Raw genomic sequence first — 25,069 nt, 5'->3', positions numbered from 1 at the left:
TGCATGCAACATGCTTGTTTGCATTAAATACTGAGTTTTCAGGATTTGATATTAATTATAGAGCATACCAAACTAAACAGACAACGTTTAGGCTTTTTTTTTAAATAAAGACAGATCCACCAAACATAACCCATTTGTGATTTATTGGGTACTTGATATTTACAAGACAAATAAAATGCTGGGCTAACCAAACATTTAATTATGAAAGCATTCAGATGATTATATACTAAAACTAAAATTAAATTACAAGACAGTTTTACTCCTCTTAACAAGAATGGAAAAATAAGCAAGTCTTTAATGGAGTCATATCGTCAATATGGGACTTTTACCAACAATGTAACAAAGCAATGACTGATACACCTTTAATACAAAAGACATTTAAGTTCACAAAACTCATGTTTCTATTCACTGCCCCAAGAAAGAAGCCATGGGGTCGTCGGCTCTGTAACGTTTCATGCGGAAAGCTTCCATCTCTTCCTCTGTGGGTTCACGGACTTCCTGTAGGCTGTTGTATGGCCGCTTCCTCTCATCCACCTTCATCATTTCAGCCACCTGTTTCAGCCTTTGCTCCTCTGCGCTCAGTGCCTACACACACAGAGAAATATTTTTCTTTTACAATGGGCTTTGTCGGGCACAGAATGCATCTAACATATGAAGATGTGACTGTGTGTGACAGCGAATAAGGGCCAACCCACCTTCTTCAGCTTTTCCTTCTTTTTTGCTTCATCCTCCTCGTCACTGCTGTCAGAATCTTTGCTGTTGTGTTTCTTGTTCTTTTTCTTCTTTTTCTTTTCCTTCATCTTCTCCTGGTGCATCTGCAACGACACATTCAAGTTAAATTTAAAGTGGGGGGGGGGGGGTCTAATGGTATTTCATGCATTCTGACTTATTAAAGGTCACGTTCTTCCTGATCCTACTTTTAAACCCTAGTTAGTGTGTAATGTTGCTGTAAAATAATAAAGCTTAAAGTTCACCACCAGGCGATATATTTTCTTTAACATAATTCGCCTTTCAAACCTACAGTGAATGGCCGGTTTGGACTGCAGCCCTCTACTTCCTGCATTAATGACGTCAGAAGAACAATTTTTTGACTAAACTCCGCCCACAGGAATACATCAGTCGCCAGCTAAGCTAACGGCAAGCTAAGCTGCTATCGAATCACAACACATAAAACAAACTACCCAATCAGAACTCGTTACGTATTTCTGAAGGAGGGACTTCATAGAACAAGGAAGACATCAGCCTGTTTTTAGGACAGTGAAAACAGCGCTATATAGATAAGTAAATTGTGTGAAAAATACAGCATTTTTTTACACGTAAAACTTAAACACGTTATATTGCGCACTGTAAACATAATCAAAGCTTCAAAAACACAAAGAACGGGACCTTTAACACAGTTAAAGAGTTGGATTCGTTATGCAAAGGTATTTCTGTACCAAATGCACTTCGTCAAAGTTTGTACAAGTTTCGGGACGTTTTTATTGGACTACTGAATCTAATGCATAAGCAGTGCAGATAGTACAGTGGAAGTCCTTATATGGGCACTTCACCTGGAATAGTGCACACGCACACCAACCAAGAATTGACACAAAATCAACATCACCAGAGAAGTGTGTTGTTTTTTTGTGAGGAAATTTAAGCTTGTTCAGCTTCCCAATGAACCCAGCATTATTGAAACAATGGATACAGTTTGCTTATCTGGGGTAGAAGCAGTTGAAATTGGGTGGTCCCAACCGGGTCATGATTGGCAGACAGCAAGTACAACTGCATCGAATGTCTGTGTTTTGTTGGCAATCATGCATATAACGTTAACGACACAAACATGTAGTGAATCGTAAGTTTTCCAGAGATAGTTGGATAATGCTTTATGATTATTTCTTGCTCATGACTCGCTCCGACCACGGTACGGCTCTGTTTTTCTCTGAAAGTAGTGGTACAGACTCTTTGGAGATATGAAGGATGCAATACTACTTAAGATTAACATGAGATTAGCGTGTTATGTGACCTTTGAATCAACTTTCAGGCATGTTTGTGCATTTGAATTACGCAGGCTGTTAGCATACCTGTAAAAGAGTCTTTGGTTCTTCATCCATTTGGGCATCCTCTATATCTTCTTCGAATGGAACACAAGCATTGTTCTGATAAAAACATAAAAAAAGTTATACTCTATTTGCATTCACAACACTAGTTACCAAAGTGTATGTATTTGTGATAGACTCTTTAAATGACTGCATTTGACACTTACTGATACTCTCTTGCCACCTTCACCGGTACAGTAACTCTGTTTCACCATCGAGTGGCAGCATTTGTAACCCCAGTAGCCATCTTTCCAGTAGGATCCCCAGATACACTGCAGAAGCCAAAATGAAAATATCTCTTTACCATTCATAAAACAAAATGAAAGATTATTATAATATTATTATTATTAGATAACCAGACTTACCGTGTGGTTATTAATGAGCACATCCTCCTCATATTTGGAGCAGGCCACAGCCTTCTCCTGTCCCTTAAGCACCACACCGTGACGAGAATACTCAATGTACTCCTCTGTCTGAGCCAACAGAAGCTCTCGCGGAGGGGCATCCAAGTGCTCCTGCCCACCATACTGCAGAGAGGGACGACGTGAACCCGTCAATCAAAAGGAACATTTTTAAGTAGTTGAAAGAAGAGAGAGTCCACACCATACCTTTTCCAAGATAGTCTCTTTCTGTTTCTCCTTGAAATCGTCTTTTTTGACCTTGTAGGACTGATGGAGCAATTCCAGTTTGGTTGGATCTGCCTGCAGGTGAACTTCAGATCCCTTCTCATAGGCTTCCCAAGCAAACACTGCAGAGAAAAAACACAAGTCAACGTTGGACCAAGATTTACAATTAAATAACCCGAGGCCATATTTAACATCAGGTTGGAAATGATTCACATCAAGTGGCAAAATAAGATCACTCACGCTGCGTCTGGGCCATAGAGATGGTGGCACCACTGTAGCGGACAAAGTTGTCTCCGGCGTAGACCACCCTGTTAAAATAAACATACAGCTGAACAGGCAGAAACTTCAAGGACACACACAATCTGAAAACAATTTAGTAAGCTTATTTTACATTATTTATTATACTTTTTATAAGTGCTCCTTCCAAAACAACCTCTGGTATGCATGACTGTTACCACGGTAACTCTACAGTAGTTAGGTGCATGTACAGGATACATTCACATTATTCCTAATCGAACCGACCGGGCCTGAGCGTGATTGTCCTCCCCCACAAGCATACTGATACACCGCTCAGATGTTCACATAATCGCACTGCGTGCATCAGAAGATTTTTTGGAAAGCAGATGAAGTTGAATGACTATCGCGCAACTGACGTCTTGCCTTCTGCACTGGCTCTGGTGCACCCTGTATGTCACTGTGAGCCCACCTCTTCAACCAGGCCAGAGCGCAATTAACCAAATGGTGCCCAGGCATGTTATGGAGCGGTCATACTAGTCAAACAGATCAGGCTTCGGGGGCGCAATTTGGATAGTGCTAGTACGCTCTCGGACTCAATGCACAAGAAATGAATCTTTTGTCTTAATAATCTTACTCTTCTGGATTTTTGCCAGTGTTGGAATATGGGTTCTCCCTCATGGCTCGAGTCTTGGGATCATAGTAGGCTGAATTTGGATCCAAATTCCGGAGGTACTGTAAGATAAAGACAGTATTAGTTAGGAGAAACATGATATTCCTCTCTTTGTAGTAATAACACTAGTTAGTCCTACTAATAATAATCATGTCAATCTGAATGTCACCATTACTTATTGTGAACATTGATTTTTAAGAGAAAAAAAATCTACTTTTGAAGTGTGACTTTAGCAGCTTCAACATTTTTATTTAAAACAAGTGCTTTACATACATGTGTGTGTGTACTTTCAAGGAGACATTTTACCTTAGCGATATCCTCACGGATTCTCAAGTTTCTAACTGTGATACGTCTCTTGGAGTCAAAGTTTTGTCCAGGCATGTCAAAGTCATCCACATATTTGTCCTCATCCTCATCTTCACTGCTGTGCTCCTAAAGAAAGTGAGACACATCAAAGGCTCATGAGACTTCACGTAAACATGACAACGAAGTCCTGTACAGTTTTATATTAATATGAAACATACCTGGGCATCATCGAGATGTTTCTTTGAGTTCTAAAACAAAACAAGGACAAAAATAAAATTATGGTTACACAAAGAATAAGTCAAGTTCTTACCAATACTTAATAATTTAGACATATCCTAATTTGTTAAACAGTAAAGTAGCATGTTACAAAAAAAAGCTAATGGCACACTACTGTTTTGTTTTTATTTATTTATTTTTTAATGCCATCCCAACATATATGGCTACATTCATGGTTAATCTATACAATTTCAAATCTACACAAGTTAATCTATACACATGTGAGGGAAAGTGCAATTTGCCATCTCCAAAGATAAAGTTACTAGAAAAGTGTGGAAGCATCTCTTAAAAGGGTGGTTCAATGGTATTTCATCATGCATTCTGACTTATTAACACAATTTAAGAGTTGTTTCCTCATGCTAAACATAGGCAAAGTGTCAAAAAAGCAGTTGGACGTGTTACAGAGTATTTCTGTGCAGAATGCACTTCGCCAAGGTTCCTACAAGTTTTTTTATTACGGGCCCAGCTGACGTTTCAGGAGTTTCTATATGTATCACTAGGTGTGTTCGACTTCATGCGGCGCTGCGCAGACCGATCGCCGGCTAAATTGAAGCAGTGCATTCTGGTTAGTAACTTTGTCTGACTTAAGCTGGCGCTGCAGGCACGTGACTGTGTCATATGGTTTTTAAGTACCGCGGGAGCGATTCGAGATCAGCCGCCTGAGTTAGCCAGCGCAGTTCGCGAAGAGGAGCTGCACGGGCTGTAATGACGACACAGCTGTTTCAAGATTGGTCGGATTCACCACATGACATCAATCACGTGTGTTTCGTGTGTATTTTTACACCCTCAGTTCCACAAATGCTCACAAATCTGTATTTTTATAACAGTTAAAGCTATTTTCATGTAGTCGCGATGTTATATTGTGTCATCTTCATAAAAAAAAATGGATAAAAAACGTAGACCCCACAACATTGGTATTTAAAAAATATATGCTTATGTTGAACTTTATTCTTGTTAAAGGCATTCCATGCAGTTTGACGTTTTTGTCAAACAGCGACCCCTAGAGTCACTGGGGAAAATTTGCAACTGTCGTAATTTCGCACCCCCACTCTGTATGTACCTGTAAGGATAGTGTTGGGCGTGAATATGCAGAGATGGACTCCGAAGATAATGACCAGGGAATGTTTCACAATTTCATACAAATATTAGGCTACTGCATGTCTACTAAACTACAGATGATGGTAATAGGATAATAAGAAGTTTATGCCAAGTGTAGAGTAGGCATATAATAATAAAGTAGCCTACCGCGTTTGCTGGCTTATTACGTTTTTACAAGATTGCAGCTTAATCACAAGTAAACAGTCTATAGTCTAACGTTATGTCTACTGTATAATTTCATTTGTTATTTAATTGTAAACATTACAAAATCCATTGACAAAGTTAATTGTAATGTATACGTTGCATTATTTCATAACATTGGCCATTATTCGTTGGCCATAAGAAATCGAAATTAGACAAATGACTACGTACACATCACAACACAACACTTGAGTTTAGATGGCAAAAAAAACATGTAAGAGAAACGAGTGTTTGTTAGCAAGTCTGCTAAATGCTCTTATGATCGTAAGCTAGCTAGACCCATGTTAAAGTTATTTTACTGGTCTAATTATCAACACTGGATGAATGAACAGCAAAAAATACGCAAGCAAGCGCAACCACATACAACATAGACCGCAAACAAATTTACAAATAAGAGATTTACTTACTTGTCCATCAACAAGATCGCCAGATCCGCATCTCTCTTGCATCCAGTGCTGTCTATTAGCTCACGCCAACGAGTAAAAACCTGACCGCGTGGGACTCTTGTCCGGTTCCTAACTCGGTCAGATTCTCTTTTTCGCTTTCTACTCTCTTCCGAACGGGTTTTCTTAGCTGTTTCCCTCATCGAGCATCACGTCTCAAATGCGCGCGTGCAGTTGTTGTTACAGGCTTGTTTGACTTCATGCAGCGCTGCAGGACCGACAGCCGGATGACGTCAAAGTGCCGTCTCGGATCATTCTCGCGGTACTTTTACGTCATCCGACTGCCGGTTCTTGCAGCGCTGCACGAAGTCGAACAAGCCTAACGTGTGTGACGTCGTTGCCGTAAAGCAAGTCGTGATTCTCGCGAGATTTGTCAGGGGCGGTTTTCTCAAGCTTGCATTGCTGGTTTTGCTAGCGGCGTCCTCCCCGAGCTTCAACAGGAGGATGATTCGCCATACTATGACTTCGTTTACCATCGAAATGACTTTGAAGCTGTTATATTAAGGTAAATTAACTGCATAGTGTGTCTTTAAAACAGATGCTGTAAGCCTCTTCAGTTCCACTCATGCTCATACACGGACATTCAAAACAGTATAATTCACTTTTTATGTAGTTTACATCTTACAAATCATGTTTAATGCGATTAAGCAAGCAAACGACACGTGATCAGCCATGCTTGACGTAAATGCCGCAAACTACGGGAAGCACAGCGCGTCCGACTTCACGTCTCCGTTTTCAGCTCCTCCCCGCCTGCACGCGGCTAATCTTGCCGATCGGTACATCCAGCCGCTGCCGATGTCGAACACACCTACTTATTTTTATGGGCACTTCCCCCGGAAAACCCCGCCTACCCGTTAATCAGCGGGATACGCTAGAACTTACAAACATCACATCACATGACAGCTTTGTTTATTTCAAGACTCAACAAGGGCATAAATGAAGAAGTGTGGTTTTGGATGTAAAACTTCTGTTATGTTGGAAATAGGCACGTTAGTGCATATTATATAAATGTACCGAACATGTAAACAGTGTTGTAGGAGTCATGTGACACTATACTCGCTCCTCCCGTGGTAGTAACTCCTCCTTCTTCATTTTTTGTACGTTATCGGAAAGATTAAGTAAAGCTGATCTTTCTTTTGTAAATCTGATTAAACTGAAGACTCTTCTGAGATATAAAGGATGTAATACTACTCTATAGGTACTCCAGATTAACATCAGAAATGCAGAAACAACGTGTGTTATGTGAGATTTAAATGATGTTTTTTGCATCATGTAAATACTTACAACTTGATCTATCAGTTTACCAGAAGCTAACTCCTCTTGCAGTTTCTGAGCTTTCAGAGTACGTTTTGCCTGTGAAAATAAATTAAATTTTCATCACTGCTCGCAGTCTGCATATGACAAAAGTATAAGACCTTAAATGTCTGTAATTGGGCATAAAAAAGGAAACAAACAACTAACTCACCAGGTCAACCTTCGCATATTCCTCTACAATACGTGTGTGCTCTTCAGGGTCATATCCATTCCATCTGTCTCTTTTACCATCATAATCCATTGAGAGCTGAATCTGTTGGTGCTCATCTGGGGCAATGCCTGTCCCAGAAAATTTTGCCCCAACCTTTCTGGGTCTCTGTTGAAAACATTATTTCATATGTATATTTAAAACTCATACGGTGCAGTCTTACATGTTTACCTTAACATTGCATACCACTACTAACAATATATCATACAATTTACCTCCAAACAGTCCTTCTTCTTATGAGTCAGGGCACCGCAGTTTTCACAGGCTCCTTTTCTGAACTTCGTGCTGACTGGTTTCTATTCGACAGGGAGGCAGGGAGTTAAGTCACACTTAAGCTATGATTTATGTCTCTAAGTGGAGGTGGGATGTGCTTACTTCTTGTACACCTCTCTTGTACCATTCACCAATGGGCGCAAACTGTTTCTCAAACTCTTCCTGAGGTCTCTGATGCTTGAGGGTGGGTCTTTTTGAGGGGTCAACGTACCAAGGTACGGATGAGATGTACTGGGGAATATGAGGGTTAATATCCCTAGAAAAATAAAAAGAGTATGTTGGGATGAACTGTTGGGGTTATGCCTAAGGCTGCATGTAAAATAAAAACAAACTCCTTCATAGATTTTGTAAAAAAAATACTGTTAAAGTCAATTTAACATATTGTTTTCATCTCAACATACTTTCCTTCCTCGTCCACCTCAGCTGGAGCATTTCCTAGTTTTCTCTGTTCTTCCAGCTCTTTTTTCTTCCTCCAGTCTTCTCGGGTCATTTTCTTTGGTTCCTCGAGATCCACGATCCCCTCTGCTGGTTTCGTCTCCTCCATCGACATGATCTTCACCTGAAAATGTACATGAAGAGATGCGAAGTGATTTTCATGCTTCTCATATAGATGACATTATGGTTCAGTAAGATAACACTTAAAGGTTTTTTTGCCTGCCTGGCAGCGTGTGTATGACACGATTATTGAAAGAAAATCTCCTCGAGTAATTAATTCAGTGAAAACAATTAAAATATAACGACACTAAATTAGCATTGCTGGATACGACATAAATATTTTTTTCTATAAAATATCATTATCGCTTATGAGTCAAGTTTTAAAAGCTGTGTCCTTTTATCAAATTTACCTGACGTCTTGTGAAATCCAAATAAATATACACACACGATGTTAAAACTGTTATTCCGTGATCGGCCGTATGCTTGCTAGTTGTTTACAAGCGTGTTGGGCCCACTTCCGGATGACGACTTCCGGTCTTCTTCGCTGTGACGTGACGCACATGTTTGTGTATCTGTAAAGTTGACTAACGCCCCCAACTGGACTGAAGTTTAGACATGTTTAAACTCGGAAACGTTTAACTAAAGCCTTTGGTTTAATATTGATAAAAAATATTTTTATATTACGTCTATTTTTCATAATATTAAATATTACGAAAAGTTAATATTGCAGATTTTTGACTCAGGTGTTTTATAAAAACTTTGTCCTCTAAACATAGAGGAGCCTATGGTTATTTTTTGTTTTTAAAAACTCTTCCCTCTATTTACCTTGGTTGTACTGATAAACAAAAAGTCATGTCTCATTTTAAAATAATATAGAAATTTTCTTTTCATATGTTGACAATTTTTTGTAAAGTCGAGGGTTTCTTTTGGTTTGAGAGTGAGTTAAAATAAGACAAATCCTTTCCCAACCTTATTTAAAAACACCCATCTAATAATCTGTTTTGTGGATTTGTTAAATATTACTGGCAGTAAACCTAAAGCTAACCTCAACAGGAAAGTCACTGCGGCTTCAATGCGTTAAGCTTTTCTTACTTGTGAATTTTTTTTCAAATGTTATGTCTTGTAGAGGAGATCAAATGGTTTATGTGTAATTATATTATATTTTCAAACTGAAGAAGATACAGTTTAATGGAAAATTTGCCTGGTATAGCAGTATAGGCAACTCTGTAAAACTCATTATGAAAACAATGCAGAGATGACATTTTGTTAACTCAGTGAGTCAATACGAAGCTCCTCCAGGAAGCAAGACTGTGTCTAAAAATAACGCAGGCAGATAATGATTCGGCAAAGTTAACCGAAACTCTGTTATACTGAGATAAGAAATTATGCATTAAAAACTGCAGGCTAATTAACCTTTGTCTGGTATTTAGTGATACACAAATGTTTCCTGAACTGTTACAGAAATGAGATGGCAATAATACAGACACGCTTGTAATGAAGACAGTTAATATGATGTTTTATTATGTCTTATGGCCAATTTACAGACATTTAGATGATTTCAAAATACATTTTAAATCATTTATGTTATTATTGGCTACTTCCTACTGTCCAAGTCATATATATTATAAAGGAATAGTTTACTTAAAATTTAAATTAGACCTTATTTTTTCCCCTTAAGCCATCATTCAGTAGGCCTATACGACATATAACATGTGTATGAACACTCTGTTTTTAAGATTTGAAAATGAGGCCCTATCCAATGCCATTATAAAGCTGAAAATTTTCAGTTTAGGGCAAGACTAAAATAAATTTAAGAGAAGTCCAATCTGAAAACAACTTGCACTGCCATATCTTAAAATACACCAGTGCCTTTTGTTCTGCATCAAAATGCACACAAGTAATGTTTTTATTAAGGCATGTTTGTTAAAACTATATTTCCTAATTTAACTAGAGCCTAGTCTTGGTTTAAGCTAACCCCTGTCCGGGAAACCACCCCTTAATGTCTGTAACTTGTTAATACATGAAGTAAAAAATAATTTGCCATTTACAGTTAGTAATACTTTATCAGTTCAACCTACTGATCACAAATGTACACTCATTGTTTAAAACAAGTAAAAAGTTGATGTGCGGTCATAACACTGTTTTCTTATCAGTTTCCTTCATATGTAACTTCAGGAAAGTCTTGAGTTAATTCAGTTGTTCCTTTGTGATCAGAGAGCTTCGTGTCCTCCAGTGAGTTTATGGAACAGCTCCTCATTCAGCGTATCACTTTGCTCTCGAGCGCGTGTGGACATGAAGATGTATCCCCCGATGTACTCGTGCACAACCTTACAGTCTGCGTTCACACAGCTGAACGCTATGTTAATGTTCCCATCAAATTCAATGGCCACCTTGTAAAGAGAAATGTGTGTTGAGTACTGAACACCTGAACTGTTACATTTTTAGTGTATTCCATGAGATTTGTCATCTGGTGGTAATATAACATTTCAAATGATCATGTAGTGTATTTCCTGAAACGTACCTGTCTTATATCCCAATTAACATTCCACTGTCTCATGTTATTGTAGCGCCACGTCTTCACCACATCTCCAACTCCAAGATCTATACGGATCAGGCGGTTGTTAGCGATGCCCAGGACTTCATCCTTACGGCTGCCTTTAAACCTGAGGAAAGATGGGAATGGAAAGCTAGATCATCAACCAACTTTTAAAGCAGAAGGTACAAAACTGTAGCTTTTAAGGAACAACTGGGGGTTTGTAACCCAAGTTAGTACTTTTATAACTTATTTGGGTAAATAATTGTAACCTTAGGACCTACTGTGCACCTTTAAAGATACAGTTAAATGTTTTGTTGCTCTAGGAACAAAATTATACCTCCACAGTACTTTTTTCTGTCCATGTGCATTTTCACGCATCACAATACGTACTACTGCTTCTTAAAGGACACATATTATGCCATATTTAGTCTCAGGTGTAAAGTTTTTTATTCATGTAAATACAGTCTGCGACAATAGTAACTCACTAGCCTGGGTGCCAGCCGATCTTAGCCCCGCCCACCACGATTTGAAATACGGGGAAGATCGGTCTGGGGATTCACCGTTGAGGAGCTACTATGAGATTATCAAAACAGGCCGACGAATCAAATTGTGAGGGCGGGCTTTATACGATGATTGACAGATAAACGACAGTAACGTAATGAACCACGTCACCAAAGAGCGCGTGTGTTGAATGGCTGCCGCTGTAGAGTTCAGATGTGTGGATTCTGACATTGAGTCTGTTCTAAAAGATATCGACAGAGCATTGATTTTAAAAGAGGAACAGAGAAACGCAAGCAGGGCATTTGTTGATGTTTTTGCCGTCCTTATGGGATTCGGCAAAGGTTGGTCGCAACTGAAATGGGCAACCTTATCATGGCGAGGCAACTCTGCGTGCACGACGAGATGGATATAATTAGCGGTCGTTGCCAGCTTCTTTTCGGAAGCCCGGGATCGTGGTTGTCTAATAAGTGGAGGGACATGCTAGGCTCCAATATTTTCAAGCCAACGTAGGGTATCGTCGTGGTGGATGAAGTTCACCTAACGTACAAATGGTAAGAGATAGTCATACTCTATGACTTAGTAAATACTTCATGTTGTGATATAAACGAAATGTTGTAAACATAGTAGGTGTTGATGTACATTCGCTAACTCAGACTTAGTGTCGTAGCGAAATAACTAGCAGTTCGGTCAGGCTGCAAAGACGTAATTTCAACATACACTGCGTTGCTCTGATTGGTCGTAGGTCTATCCAATTGAGTGCAGAGGCATTTTTCGGTTGAGACACGCCTCATAATTATAGCTCAATGGAGCGGTATCAGACTCAAATTCTGACTAGAATTGAGTATGACAACGTCAGGCTAGTAACTCACTACTGAAATTCACAATTTGCTAAGGGTGGAGACTATGGTTATGCCGGACTGTCAGTCAGTGGCTGTGGGCGGGGCTTTATCAGTGTGACATCACATTGATAAAATATTTAAAGGGGACATATCATGAAAATCTGATTTTTTTCATGTTTAAGTGCTATAATTGGGTCCCCAGTGCTTCTATCAACCTAGAAAATTTGTAAAAGAACAAACCAGTAACTTAGTTTAGGTAAAGTAAACCATTCTCTGCAAGCATGTGAAAAAATAGGTCATTGAAATTTGGCTCCCCTTGTGATGTCGGAGGGGAATACCTCCCCTTAATCTGCACCACGGCTTTGCCATTTAGTGCAGAGATCAGCTCATTTGCATTTTAAAGGACTTGCTATAATAAATTGTCTACAGTATATTGTATTTTGAGCTAAAACTTTACATACAGGTACATACTCTGGGGACATAAAAAATTGATTTGACATCTTAAAAAAGTCTTGTGAAATGTCCCCTTTAAAACGGCATGTCTAATAAGACTGTTTTGATCTAATGGGGATTAAAAAAGGAGTGTGTGGATTTTTGTAATTGTAGGGTGGTTATGCAAAATCCACTTTTACAAGGTGTTTGAACATAAATGTGTGTTGACATTGCCAACACACATTTATGTTCAAACACCTTGTAAAAGTGGATTTTGCATAATAGATGCCCTTTAATTCATACTGAATGTGTCAATATTTAGTCTAGCCTACAGAATTATAAAATCTTTAGTCCACGTACCTAACCATGAAGTAAGATATTCCAAAATCTGGCAGTGCTTGCCAGATCTGCAGAAACTTGAGGATGGCAGATGTCAAGGACAGCTGGGCAACATTTTGATAAGCCTCCAGAATTCGAGGAGTTAACTGTAATAAATGAGAATAGGTTAGTTCCTGGTGCTTATCTTTAAAGCAAAATCTATAACTAGAGAATCAGGATTGATTGTAAGGATTAACTGAAGATGAATGAGTATTTTGGGAAAAGGAAAACAAACATTATTGAACTAAATTGCAAAGATTGGGGCAAGCATGAAGTGCCGTCTCTGTACCTGTTTGGGTTTGTATTTCTTATGGTATCTTGGTGAGACAAGACTGTGTGTATTGATGCTTTCATCTGTTTGTGCAGTGGCAGCTGGGGAATTGGATCGCTGCATAGAGAGAAAAGTCTGGATGTTCTTCACTTCACTTTGATACGAGCTGTCCAACAGGGTGAGACCTTTAGAAGCAAGTTTACAAGCTGCCATCCACTGAGAATATTGCTTCTCCTAATAGGTGGGAAGAGGTGAGCATGCAATAAAAAAACTGTCATTAGAAATAAATATTTTTCATACAATTCACTATTACTTATCTGGCAATGAGATGTGATTTTAAATAAGACAACTTGTCAATGAAAGTAAAACTAGCACAAATAGGCGGAAACCAGCAGTACTTTTAAAAATGCTTCACTTCTGCTTACAAGTCTATATCAGGACAATAAGACTTATAATGATTTGAAATCCCATTTAGATATTTTTAATTATGGTAGTTTTAATAGATGCTTACATTTTCACATCGCAGATAGATTTCATTCATGCCTTCTGGTGCGGGAATAAGAAGTTTGATGCAGAACTTCTGGCCTGCTACATTTACTTCTGGGGCCACCTCACAGCCTATAGATATATGCAGACGGGTAACTACACGATCACATTATGTACACTCTTAAAAATAAAGATGCTAGAAGGGTTATCTGTAGCCATTTTTGATTCCCCAAACAACATTTCAGTCAAAATGAATGTCTGCTGTGGTTTCGCTTACCACAGAGGTGTCAAAGCATATGCACACGTTGCACATGCACAACGTGGAGAGTTGATATGAGAGCAGATATGACTCTAGTGATGTTAAATAATCACAAATTTTTTTTTTTGACCTTGATTCAAAGAAGTTCACCCTTAAATAAAAATTATTTCATAATTTACCTACCCTCAACTAGTTTCAAATATGAGACGATGAGAATTGACTGAGCTTGGTTAGTCAATTCACAATCTATCCAAGAGACTTCAATATTATTAAATATATTCATATATTAAACCTTAAAGGGATAGTTAACTTAACATGTATAAATTTCTTCGTTCTGCCGAACACAAAGAAAGATATTTTGAAGACTATTTGTGCATAGTGTAATTTTTCCTTGCTATGAAAGTGAATGGTGCCCCAGAACAAAGAAATTTATACAGGTTCGAAACAACTTGAGGGTAAGTAAATGATGCAGAATTGTTTTATTTTTGGTGAACTATCTCTTTAACTTCTCTTTATTCACAAGTATCTTTTTTTATTATACACTGAAGCGGTCTGTCTCTGGATAGTAAAACTTTTGTCAAATGTGGACAAAAACTTAATATAAGGGGACATTTTACAAGTCTTTTAAACGATGTAAAATAAATCTTTGGTGTTCCCAGAGTACATAAGTTTTAGCTCAAAATACCATATAGATAATTTATTATAACATGTTATATTTGCCACTTTGTAGGTTTGAGCAAAATTGTCGTTTTTGGGTGTGTCCTTTAAAATGCAAATGAGCTGATCTCTGCACTAAATGGCAGTGCCGTGGTTGGATAGTGCTGATTAAGGGGCGGTATTATCCCCTTCTGACATCACAAGGGGAGCCAAATTTCAATGACCTATTTTTTCACATGCTTGCAGAGAATGGTTTACCAAAACTATTTTCACATTTTCTAGGTTGATAGAAGCACTCGGGACCCAATTATAGCACTTGAAAAAGTCAAATTTTCATGATATGTCCCCTTTAATATAAAATATAAATGATAAAATAATATAAAATAAGACTAAATCTGTTTAAATGTGCCATGGGACAGTGAGGTGGTAAGGCACCTTTCAGGTTGAGTTGTTGTATTGGCTCTCCATAACGCTCCTCTTTACTCTTATAATAAGAAATTGATGTTTCCTGAAATTTGCACCAGTACTGCTTGTAACCCTTCAGGGTTAGTTTCTTAGGCCTAAAAATGTGAAACACAAGACAAATATTTACTTATGAAAGTACTAAAGACAGAACAAAAAAGTACTAAGAACGCGAAATGAACCTTACCGAAAAATTTTCAAATAGTCATTCAGTTCTGGAGCAGTCATGGTATCCTGCAGAAAAAATAAAGATGTCAATAACAGTAGTCTTGAAAAGCACTTAAATATCTAGACGTCTGTTTCTAATCTCTAAAGCGTTTAATCTTTAAATATCTCTCTGTTACTTTTCTATTATTAATATAACAGACTGACTGTCTCTCACCAGCATGTCTGTGCCGTTATCCTCTCCCACCATCTTAACCTCCAGAGATTTCAGGGCAGACTCCAGGTCATCCATGCCTTGACTGGAAGAAACCATGTCCTGGGACAAGGACAACTTTCCTATGTGGTACTAAATGAGGGTTAGAGCAAGGGACCATTAGAAAATGAGAAATATGCATAGATGGTCCTGGGGCAGTACCCTTTAAAAAAAGTCCTAATATGTACTATATATGTACGAGTATGTACGTCCTATTATCTTTAGGTACAAAGGTGTACTTTTTGAAAGGGTACCGCTCCAGTGAGACCATTTATTGACCATACATTTTTCTGGCAGCGTACAATAAAGAGAGAGTTAATTTTTATAGGGCTTACATTTTATGAGGTTTTTAATAGAGTTTTGATGCTAATGCAACACATTTGACTAATTTAGATTGTAGTTTGATGCCAGTAATATTAACAGCTACTCGTTTGTCTTCATTAGGAACTTAATGCTTTTAGTTTAGTGTAATGTTGTACCTGCAGGGCTCCAAAGAGCATCATTTCTTCCTCCGTGCAGTCTATATCCTCCATGAGGATAGCCCATCGAGCTTGTTCATACAGCTGCGTCAAACGCACTGCATCATACTACAATAAAAACTGATCTAATTAGAATATTTGTTGATAAATACAAGAAGCAATTAGTGAAGTTTCTTTCCTATAGATGAACATTTCTTGCTCCCAAACATTCATACCTTGGGATCCACGTCATGGAAAGTGTAGTATTTAAAACGCAGCGAAAGTTTGTCATTTTCTTGTATTCCTTGCTGCATCAGTGAACGCGATGAATCCATCCACCTCAAGGAAACAGAACAGTATTTATATTAATAAAAATAGATGTTAAGATATAGATAGATATTTTTAAAGTCTGTTTTCGGTTCTTAACTATACCTGGTGTTAATGTGTGTTTTGTCCACCACGCTTGCTGGCCGATAGAGTTTAGCCATAGTTTCAGGTGCAGGAGAGGGCAGACTAACAGACAGCTTTTTATACACAGCCTCAGTATTTGGAGTGTGAGCGAAATGGGCCGGCATTCCGTTATACAGAACTTGACTGGAACCTGTTTCCAGATATAATTCACTTTAAATTCAATGACTTTTACTAAACCAAACTATGTCATTGCTTTAGCATGATATTTATGTTTTTTTCGTTGCCATTCCATTTCAAACATGTTATTTAAAACTGGACCTAATGCAGTACTGTGTCATGTTGTGCACCTGCGGTTAGAGGCAGATCTGTAATGTCATACAACTCTTCTGAGGAATCTTTATTTTTCTTTTTCTTTTTCTCTTCAACAGGGCGAAGCAAGGAGAGCTCCTCTGGGTGCCGAATATCTGAAAGCGATAAACATCACGAGAGAACAATAAATAAATGACTATTAGTAAAGTGGTAGGTAAGTTGAATCCATGCATAGTAGGATTAACTCACTAAGAATCCTGCAGATTCCCATTATACTCCGAAACATAGGATTGGAAAAACAGGCCCGAACTTTCACTGTGATGCCACTTGGCAGACCCAGACGCAGAGGCTTGTGCTGCGGGGTAAAAAATAGGCGGGCGTCTGCATGCACCCCGCACTTATCCAGTGTCCATGCTGTCCGGAGCAGCCACTGCTGTTTCTGCTCCCACCACAGAGCGTGATCGGACCAGTCCTTCTGTATCTCTAGAGATTTGGGCACAGGAACATTTCACAGAGTCAATGAGGATTAAAAAACCTGCATAACACCCCTGCTGAAACAAAAAAAATGCTGTAAACCAGTTTGGCCACTTTTCAGATGGTCAGGCTGAGACACCAGCTGGTCTCCCAGATGAGCTTCAGCTTGGCCAACCTGGCAGACCAGAAGGGTCTGTAAGCATTATCATTGCATACAGGTCTTCATAATGATAAAAATGTTTATTATTATAGCGAACTACAAGCATTAATTCAGATGGAGCATTTAAAGGAGTAGTTCACCTTAAAATAAAAATTCTGTCATCATTGACTCACCCTCATGTCGTTCTAAATCTGTATACATTTCTTAGTTCTGCTGAACACAAAGGAAGATATGTGTAATCAAGCAGGAAACAGAAGCACCATATAGACTTCCATAGTTGGGACATATACTACCATGGTAGTCAATGGTGCTCAAAAACAAACATTGTTTTGGTTACAAACCTTGCTCATATCTTCCTTTGTGTTCAGCAGAAAAAAATAAAATAATACAGGTTGGTAACCTTCTAAATAGGGATGCGTAACAATTAATTGCGATTAATTTATAGCAGAATAAAAGTTTTTGTTTACATCATATATGTGCGTGAACTGTGTATAATAATTATGTATATATAAATATGCACACATGCATGTCTGATTTTAAAAATAAATATATATTTATATATTAAATATTTATATATAATATAAAATATACATAAATATACAAATGTCTTATGCATTTCTTAAATATATACATGCATGTGTGTGCATTTAAGTAAATACAAAGTTATTATACACAGTTCATACATGATGTAAACAAAAACATTTATTCTGCTATAGATTAATCATTATTAATCGTTATGCATCCCTAATTCTAAACTATGCCTTCACCTTGTATGTAAGTTATTACATCAAACACATGTATTTGATTTAATTATTGTATCTAAAATGTAACTCACTGCTTTGCTCTACTACTTTGAGAATCACTCCCCCAATGTGCAGTTCAGAGGTCACACTAATTTTGAGGGGCAGAGCATCAGGACCAAGATCCTCCACACTGACTGTTAGGTCCCACGCTGCCATTCTGAAAGAAGTGAATGATAAAGCTTTACACAAGTTATTTAAGTAAAGTACTGTACAGTTTTACGTACGGACAACAAATGGTATGAAGATCAGAACCGTCAAAATGAGGTGTAAATCACAAAATTAACATAAATACACCACCAGCACACGCTTGGGTTTGCTTCATCTCTTTCCTGTAACCATGATTGTGCTATTGTACTGGGAGACTATAGGGGAGTCAAGTTCGGCACGGCAAATACTTCCCGTTTATATACACCAATCGCATGGAACCACATTTCCTCTTTTGGTCAACAATCTGTTCGACCAATAGATGTTTTGGGTGTGTTGGGGTATGTTGCTGTGTAGGCGGTTGTCTTGTAATAATGTTACATTTAAGTCCATCGTAGGTATATGCGAAATGAAAGAGACCAAACTTTAAGCATCACTTCCATATGTGTATCTATATCTATATCTTTTCAATCTTTAACATAAACGTTTACATTTTGTTTTTACAAATTGTTCTTTAAAATCTTTATACTGTATATAGCTTAAAAATAGGACAACATGTCTAATAATGTAGTTACAAAGTATATATACAGTTCAAGATTTAAAGGCCTTAAAATATGAAGGCCGCAGTGTTGAAGGTCACTGCTACAAAGGCGTAATAATGTTTCTTCGCATTTGGCTGTATTATATTGTACATTTGTATTTACGTTTCATATTTCTGAAAATATGTATATCTTAAAGTCGATTAATTTTGTTACCTTCTCTGGATTTGTTAAAATTGCCTCCTTTCCGTGTAGTATACAGATGGTAGTCTTTATAAGGTACCCGGAGACATCTGCATAGACACAGAAGACACGTCTGCTGCTGTATGTGAAAATCACTTGTGGTTTTTTGGGTATGTCAGAGCTGACAAAAATGGGTGTTCCTCTTTTCTCAACTTCCGTGTAACGGAACTGTGTATTACCATGTTTTTCTCTCTGGGTTTGCTTTTGTTCTGCTGTCATATGGGTATGAAAGTGCAATTGAACCGATTAAATCTGGTGATGTGTTACTGTGTTTATCAAATTTTAAGATGGTGCTATACTCAAACTTTGGACCTCCTTTAAAGGTCATAAGTATAGAGAGTTGAAAAGTTTGAAAAGATAGGATGTTTGATATGGGTAACACTGTATAAAAGATGGTGTATTATAAGTGGGTGGTTGAGATGACATTTCACGCATTGCATTGGTGATGAATGAAAGCAACATTATTCTAGTTCTTTTACAATTACATGCAGTTTCTAGAATCAGGATTTGAATAATCTTTATTACTCTTCTATTATTTAAAGAACATGTATGTTGGTGCTTACATACATTATATTATTTACAAAAGAAATAAAAATACATATTATGTAGAATTAAAAATAATACAATTTAAGTAATATACATAAAATGTTCGTGGGAGCAGTTATTTACAGATTTACCAATGTATATACAACTATGTTCAACTGTAAAATATAAATAGGCCTATTTACATGATACATAAACAATAATGGAGGAAAATGCACTTTAAAATAAGAAACTAATTTAATGATACTGTAAAAAATATTTTAAATATGCCACACTGGATTTTAGGTAAACTACCAAATAAGCTAAAATGTGATTAAATTGATAAAATATAGCATTTGGCATATTTCAACAAACATATTATGGCCGCTAGATGTCAGAAAAGGCTGCACGATGTGATGTGGAATAGTCCAAGTAACCGAAAGCGATTTTTTTTCGACTTAATGCGACGCTACGCAGACAAACATCGACTTTTGATATAAAGTATCGCGAGAACCCCAGCTTTCGACACATTCTCGCGGTACTGTGATTTCAAACGCTGCTCGCTCTGCGCAACGCCGCATAAAACCTACACACCGATCTCACGGACCCCTGCGTGATGGTATAGTCCCAGTTGTCTGAAGTTGCAGACGATCAACTTTCGATATTACTAGTGTTATTGGATCAATTAAATACCGTTTGTTGACTTACTGCAAACTGAAACGACGACAAACCCAAGGTGTATCGCTTCGTTCTTAAAAAAAAATACAACTTGACAGTTTGACAAGGCATAGCTATGGCGTTTCAGATATCAAGACTTGCTACTCGTGTTTCACTTTCAAAAAGCGTTGGATTAATATCCAAAGCTGATAACAGATTTTCGGGTCATCTAAAATACCTCAGCAAATGTACACATGGCTTAACCGAACGATTCTTCTACACAGGCGGTAAACAGTTCGCAAATATTAAAGTGTTGCATTCTCAGAGACTCGTACCTAAAGCGAAGGTGTGGGAGAAGGTGTGTACGACCTCAAAGTTACCTCACAGTCAGGGTGGGAGGGCTGTTGTCATCGGCGCTTTGGGGGTATCAGCTACGGTGATAGCGACCCTGCATACAGGCACGCTATACGCCATGAGCGCGCGACCTGACTTGAATCTCGACTCTGACAGCGGTGACTGGAAAGATGCAAAGAGTGAGTCTAAAGATAATGAATCCTAAATGTGTACATCAGTTGATCAACACACCTACCTGAATATCTATCTATCTATCTATCTATCTATCTATCTATCTATCTATCTATCTATCTATCTATCTATCTATCTATCTATCTATCTATCTATATATCCATCTATCTATCCATCTATCCATCTATCTATCCTTAAATAATGCAATTCCCTCAGGTTGTACATTTTTGATTTAATGAAATTAAAAAATAAAAGACATTTAGACAATTTTTTTATTTGTATACTTTGTTTTGTGTGTTTGTCATTTATAGTTAAGCTTTCCTCAATGGATAAAGAGGCGAGGAGGAAAATGTACAGGATTGACTTCATTCCTCTGGAAAACGTTCCTGTATGGAGTTCGACAGGTGAACTGAATGCAAAAAATTAAAAACACTCATTATGTACAACTCCATGAAATGTAAACCATTTGTTTTGTCCATCTGTGCATAGTTGTATTATTGTATTCATTTATTATTCAGCATTTGTTATTTATTGCTTATCGTACAGCACATTAGTTAAAACGGTTATTTTTAATTGTGCTATATAAATAAAACTGACATTGTTTTAATCACAAAACAATTGTTTGGAGCAGCTTGGAGTCCAGAAAATGTTGAATGCATGAAGGCATAAATAGACCTGATGTATTACTTATTTGGGTTCTTAATGTTGGTATATTAAATAGTTTTTCTTTTTTGTCAAATACAAACTGTTTTAAATCTCTTAGGTGACTCCTCTTGTAAGCCTCTTTACAAAGCCAACGAAGAGCTGAATATGAAAATATCTCTCTTCAGAGGTGACATCACAAAACTGGAGATAGATGCGATTGCCAATGCAGGTGAGATTCAGGGTACAGGAAAGTATAATCTGCATTAACCGACTTGGGTTTGTCTGCCAGGAGGTATTTTATTGTTTACCAGGAATGCTGGCCATACATCATAAACTTTAAACACTGAATCAGCAGTTTATTCTTTAGCGTTTTTGTTCAAAGAGTCTTGGTTGTTTTTAATATATTTATTTGTTTAGTATATTTCATTCTTTATGATCCGTTTTAAAATTTAGATGTGCAGGGAGATTTGTCGTATTGAATGTTAAGCTTCCTTAGGGCCTTGCTCTATACAAATGAACAGACCTGACCTACATATTAAAGCAGTGAACCTTTGACCTTCCCAGACTGCAGAGGAGTACAGAAGATTTTTGTATATCATGTGTAGAGAGCATGTGCAAATAAAAAACAACAACAATATTGGAATAAGACCGTATCCTAATTTAGAAAGCGTCTTCACCAAATAATAGATTGTATGTCACAGATGGATGTAAAGCCGCTGTCTGTGTAAACAAACCTGAAGAGTAAAACACCTGCATTAAACACGTGTTCTCGGCAGGTGCACAAAGCTTTTTTCAATTGCATCAATATACAACAATGGAAACGATAAGATTACACTGCTCAGTCTTGAAACATATTCTTTATAAAGACAGATAAGATTGAATGTGCAGTAAACTGTAACGTAAAAATGCATTACTGCTAAACATTTTCAGAATGAATAACAACACCACTGACATTCAGCGTACTCTTGTTGCTTGGCATATTGACATTAGGGTGTTCATGCAGTGTTATCGAAGCGCACAGGGTTTTTTATTTTCCTCATCACATAAGCTGCCATAAAACAAAGCAATGACTGGTTAATGTTTTAGCAATCTTATAGGTATTACCACAAGATGTTACATTTACTGCTAGTCGGCCTAATGGAGCTCATTGTTCAGGCTCATTGGAACAGGTGTGTAGAGACATTTTTTTAGATTAGATGGTGCGTGAGAAGAAAGTCTCATGGGAAGGAGAAAAAGCATAGGCAAACTGAAAACTGAAAATGCAAAGGATTAAAATAGGGAGAACGAGAGAGAGAGAGTTTGTGTGACAAGACATTGATTCATCTCTCCCAGTTGACGCATTGATCGTCTGGCTGTAGGTCTCGCTGTAAAAGCGCGAGGATTAACAGACTGTCCTGAGGTCATTAATTTGGAGTTTAGAATGAACTGCTAACTGTGCATCTAGCTCAACAAAGTTCCCAAGTGAGCGCAAACACTCCTTGAGAGGGTTCCTGTAGCTCTCTTGGTAAAGCATTACGTTAGCAATGCAAAGGTCATGGGTTTGATATTCAGGGAGCACACATATCGTATTAATAAAAAATGTATAGTTTCAATGCACTATAAGTCACTTTGGATAAAAGGGTCTGGCTATGCTTAAATATTAATAAATGTAAAATAAAGTTTTATAGCATGTTGCATCTTTGAAGTTTTTAAAGGTCAGTGTAACATTAAATGTGTACAGTATTTGTGGTAGTGATACGATGGCAGTTAAACTATTGTACTGAAATGAATGTAGCATTGTATTTACAGTGGTCAGTTTTTTACGTATACACAAGGGTCCGCGTACAGTGCACGTGGCGCAATTTTCGTCATTGAAAGAGTGCGTGCGTGCTGTACTATGCCAGATTTTTTAAATCCTTTGCACATTTTACGCGTAGGTCGCACATGCGCCTCTAGAAGACTGTAGTATCAATGTAGTATGTAGCCGAGGAGATGCATTGCATTTTGTCGCAATGCGCATGTGTCGAACATCTTTCAAATAAATGATAGGGGTGTGTGGGGCAAAATCTAACGCGGGGTTAGTTGTAACACGGACTGTTTACATTGTTGCACAAGGTTGAGCATTTTGTTTTTCCGGTATTTTTTTACTGCCAAAAGACGATCTCCCGCAAATTATTGGAAATGTATAATGTTTTTCCATAGAGTTATTTATGAACTAGTGTTTTGGTGGCATGTAAGTAAATTTTTTCATCATATATGTTTTTTTTTTCGGTTTCTAAGTTGGGTGTGTACAGTGTTTCCCATACATTGATTTATTTGTGGTGGCCCACCACAGAATCAACACTGGCCCCCACAAATAGAATTTTCATGATTCCCATTTACATTTTTATTTCACTATTTAAAACAGCTTAATTCGGCTTAAAATATAATTTGACATATAATACAGATAAAAAACAGATACAGATCAAAGAGTAGAAGTGAAACATATTTCAGGTGCCAACATGAGATCAAATGAAACACGACATGATGACGTCACATATATGCTAATTAGTGGGTGGCGTCATCACACCACAGTCTCTCAAAATCCTATGGGAAACACTGGTGTGTAAGATACCAAATCCAATGCTATGTCATATCAATCAGTGTCTTGTTGACTAAAACATAGCATAGTTTTGAAATGTCTGCAGCTCTTAGCAACTTTTTTGGTGGGCTTGAAAATATTTTGACCCAGCGGGGTTAATAGTAACGCTGTGTTACAACTAACCCCTCAGCACTTACGATATAAAAACAGCAAACGTTAGCGTAATTCTGGCCTTTGTTTTAAATAGGCAACAAGAATAATTGCTGCCTGCTAACAAAATAAATGTGCCTGTCTTATCAAAAACCGTGTGCCAAATTTATTTTTGTTCATATCTTTAATATTGATTGAATAAGGTCACGTCAAAGATTGAAATCATAAAGAAATTAATGGCTTAAATCAGACTTTGATGCTCATTATCTCAGAATTAGATTTTTGAAACTGTAGTATGTAGGGATGGGACGGTATGAAAATTTCATATCATGATTATAGTGACCAAAGTTATCACGGTTATCAGTTTTATCATGCTTTTGTTAAAATTAGATGGAAATGTTCAAGATCAAGTTCTGATACACACACTGAAAACATTTGAACAAGTTTTATTTTTGAAAATCACAATTTAATATTTCATGTCCCTGTAATTTCTGTGGTAATAAATAAATAAATCTGTCTTACAAGTTTACCGTGAATTAATACAATACATTATCCCTTAAATGCCTTCTTGTGCAAAAAACTATGTTGCATGTGCACGCCTGCGTCAAAATGATTCTGGCGAGTTTTCAAAATCACGGTAATCAAACACGAGTATAATTATAATTTAATTTTAAATGATAATACTAACCGTCAGGACATTTTATCATGGTTAATCGTGAAACCGGTTATCGTCCAATCCCTAGTAGTATGGTTATTAAAGATTGGGTCACACATAAAAAATGTTTTGTCATAATTGTGCTGCTTTTTCTCACATATTTAGACCTTTGTATCCATTTATAATTGAACTATTGTTAGAAAAGGGCTGGATGAATGAATACAGTGTGGATACCTGTCTATTATTGACAGATATATAAACAATATCCACTTCAAGTATATAGACAAAATAGTTTTGAAATATTTGCCTGCAATCTTAATTTTTATTTAAAGTGTTACAACTAACCCCCTGCCTATGGGGTAAGTTGTAACATTTGCACTTCTGTCACATTTGGTGTAATTGTCCAACAA

At 37.4% G+C, this 25,069-nt stretch overlaps 3 protein-coding genes across 3 annotated transcripts in view; 1 reads left to right on the top strand and 2 right to left on the bottom strand.

Annotated features, from left to right (window-relative positions):
• Positions 1-124: 124 nt before the first annotated feature.
• slu7 (SLU7 homolog, splicing factor) lies at positions 125-8,710 on the bottom strand. Its single transcript, XM_065273924.2, has 16 exons — positions 8,576-8,710; positions 8,132-8,289; positions 7,833-7,986; positions 7,673-7,753; positions 7,401-7,565; positions 7,220-7,288; positions 4,136-4,165; positions 3,918-4,043; positions 3,576-3,673; positions 2,945-3,012; positions 2,687-2,826; positions 2,444-2,605; positions 2,246-2,350; positions 2,064-2,138; positions 696-815; positions 125-585 (listed from the first exon to the last, which is right to left on the bottom strand). The coding sequence occupies exons 2-16, from the start codon at positions 8,278-8,280 to the stop codon at positions 406-408; spliced, it is 1,722 nt and encodes a 573-aa protein (XP_065129996.2). The 5' UTR covers positions 8,281-8,289; positions 8,576-8,710; the 3' UTR covers positions 125-405.
• A 954-nt stretch (positions 8,711-9,664) lies between these two features.
• Positions 9,665-19,054, bottom strand: fermt3b (FERM domain containing kindlin 3b). Its single transcript, XM_065273923.2, has 15 exons — positions 18,919-19,054; positions 18,052-18,176; positions 16,832-17,065; positions 16,621-16,737; positions 16,295-16,463; positions 16,099-16,201; positions 15,884-15,991; positions 15,369-15,497; positions 15,174-15,220; positions 14,960-15,084; positions 13,634-13,740; positions 13,141-13,356; positions 12,834-12,958; positions 10,687-10,828; positions 9,665-10,555 (listed from the first exon to the last, which is right to left on the bottom strand). The coding sequence occupies exons 2-15, from the start codon at positions 18,173-18,175 to the stop codon at positions 10,376-10,378; spliced, it is 1,926 nt and encodes a 641-aa protein (XP_065129995.1). The 5' UTR covers position 18,176; positions 18,919-19,054; the 3' UTR covers positions 9,665-10,375.
• Positions 19,055-20,067: 1,013 nt separating this feature from the next.
• macrod1 (mono-ADP ribosylhydrolase 1) overlaps positions 20,068-25,069 on the top strand; it is a 68,273-nt gene continuing 63,271 nt past the window's right edge. The window contains exons 1-3 of the mRNA XM_065273921.2: positions 20,068-20,657; positions 20,961-21,053; positions 21,413-21,523. Of these exons, the coding sequence (XP_065129993.2) occupies positions 20,261-20,657; positions 20,961-21,053; positions 21,413-21,523 (601 nt within the window). The 5' untranslated portion in view covers positions 20,068-20,260. The remainder of the gene's footprint in view (positions 20,658-20,960; positions 21,054-21,412; positions 21,524-25,069) is intronic.

Source organism: Paramisgurnus dabryanus, chromosome 16 (assembly GCF_030506205.2).
Source record: "Paramisgurnus dabryanus chromosome 16, PD_genome_1.1, whole genome shotgun sequence".
Taxonomy (NCBI): Eukaryota; Metazoa; Chordata; class Actinopteri; order Cypriniformes; family Cobitidae; genus Paramisgurnus; species Paramisgurnus dabryanus.
The sequence above is the reverse complement of the archived record's forward strand: the minus strand, read 5'-3'. Positions and strand labels throughout refer to the sequence as shown.

What these genes read in the sequence shown, in the direction of transcription:
- fermt3b (XM_065273923.2), bottom strand. Translation starts at nt 18,175, where the DNA reads ATGGCAGCGTGGGACCTAACAGTCAGTGTGGAGGATCTTGGTCCTGAT. An exon ending in ATAACGGCACAGACATGCTG is followed by an intron (nt 15,221 to 15,368) that starts GTGAGAGACAGT and finishes TTTTTTCTGCAG; the next exon opens with GATACCATGACTGCTCCAGA. An exon ending in ATATCTTACTTCATGGTTAG is followed by an intron (nt 10,829 to 12,833) that starts GTACGTGGACTA and finishes ATCTTTCCTCAG; the next exon opens with GTTTAAAGGCAGCCGTAAGG.
- slu7 (XM_065273924.2), bottom strand. Translation starts at nt 8,280, where the DNA reads ATGTCGATGGAGGAGACGAAACCAGCAGAGGGGATCGTGGATCTCGAG. An exon ending in AGAAGAAGGACTGTTTGGAG is followed by an intron (nt 7,566 to 7,672) that starts GTAAATTGTATG and finishes TGTTTTCAACAG; the next exon opens with AGACCCAGAAAGGTTGGGGC. An exon ending in AAGAGACTATCTTGGAAAAG is followed by an intron (nt 2,606 to 2,686) that starts GTATGGTGTGGA and finishes CCCTCTCTGCAG; the next exon opens with TATGGTGGGCAGGAGCACTT.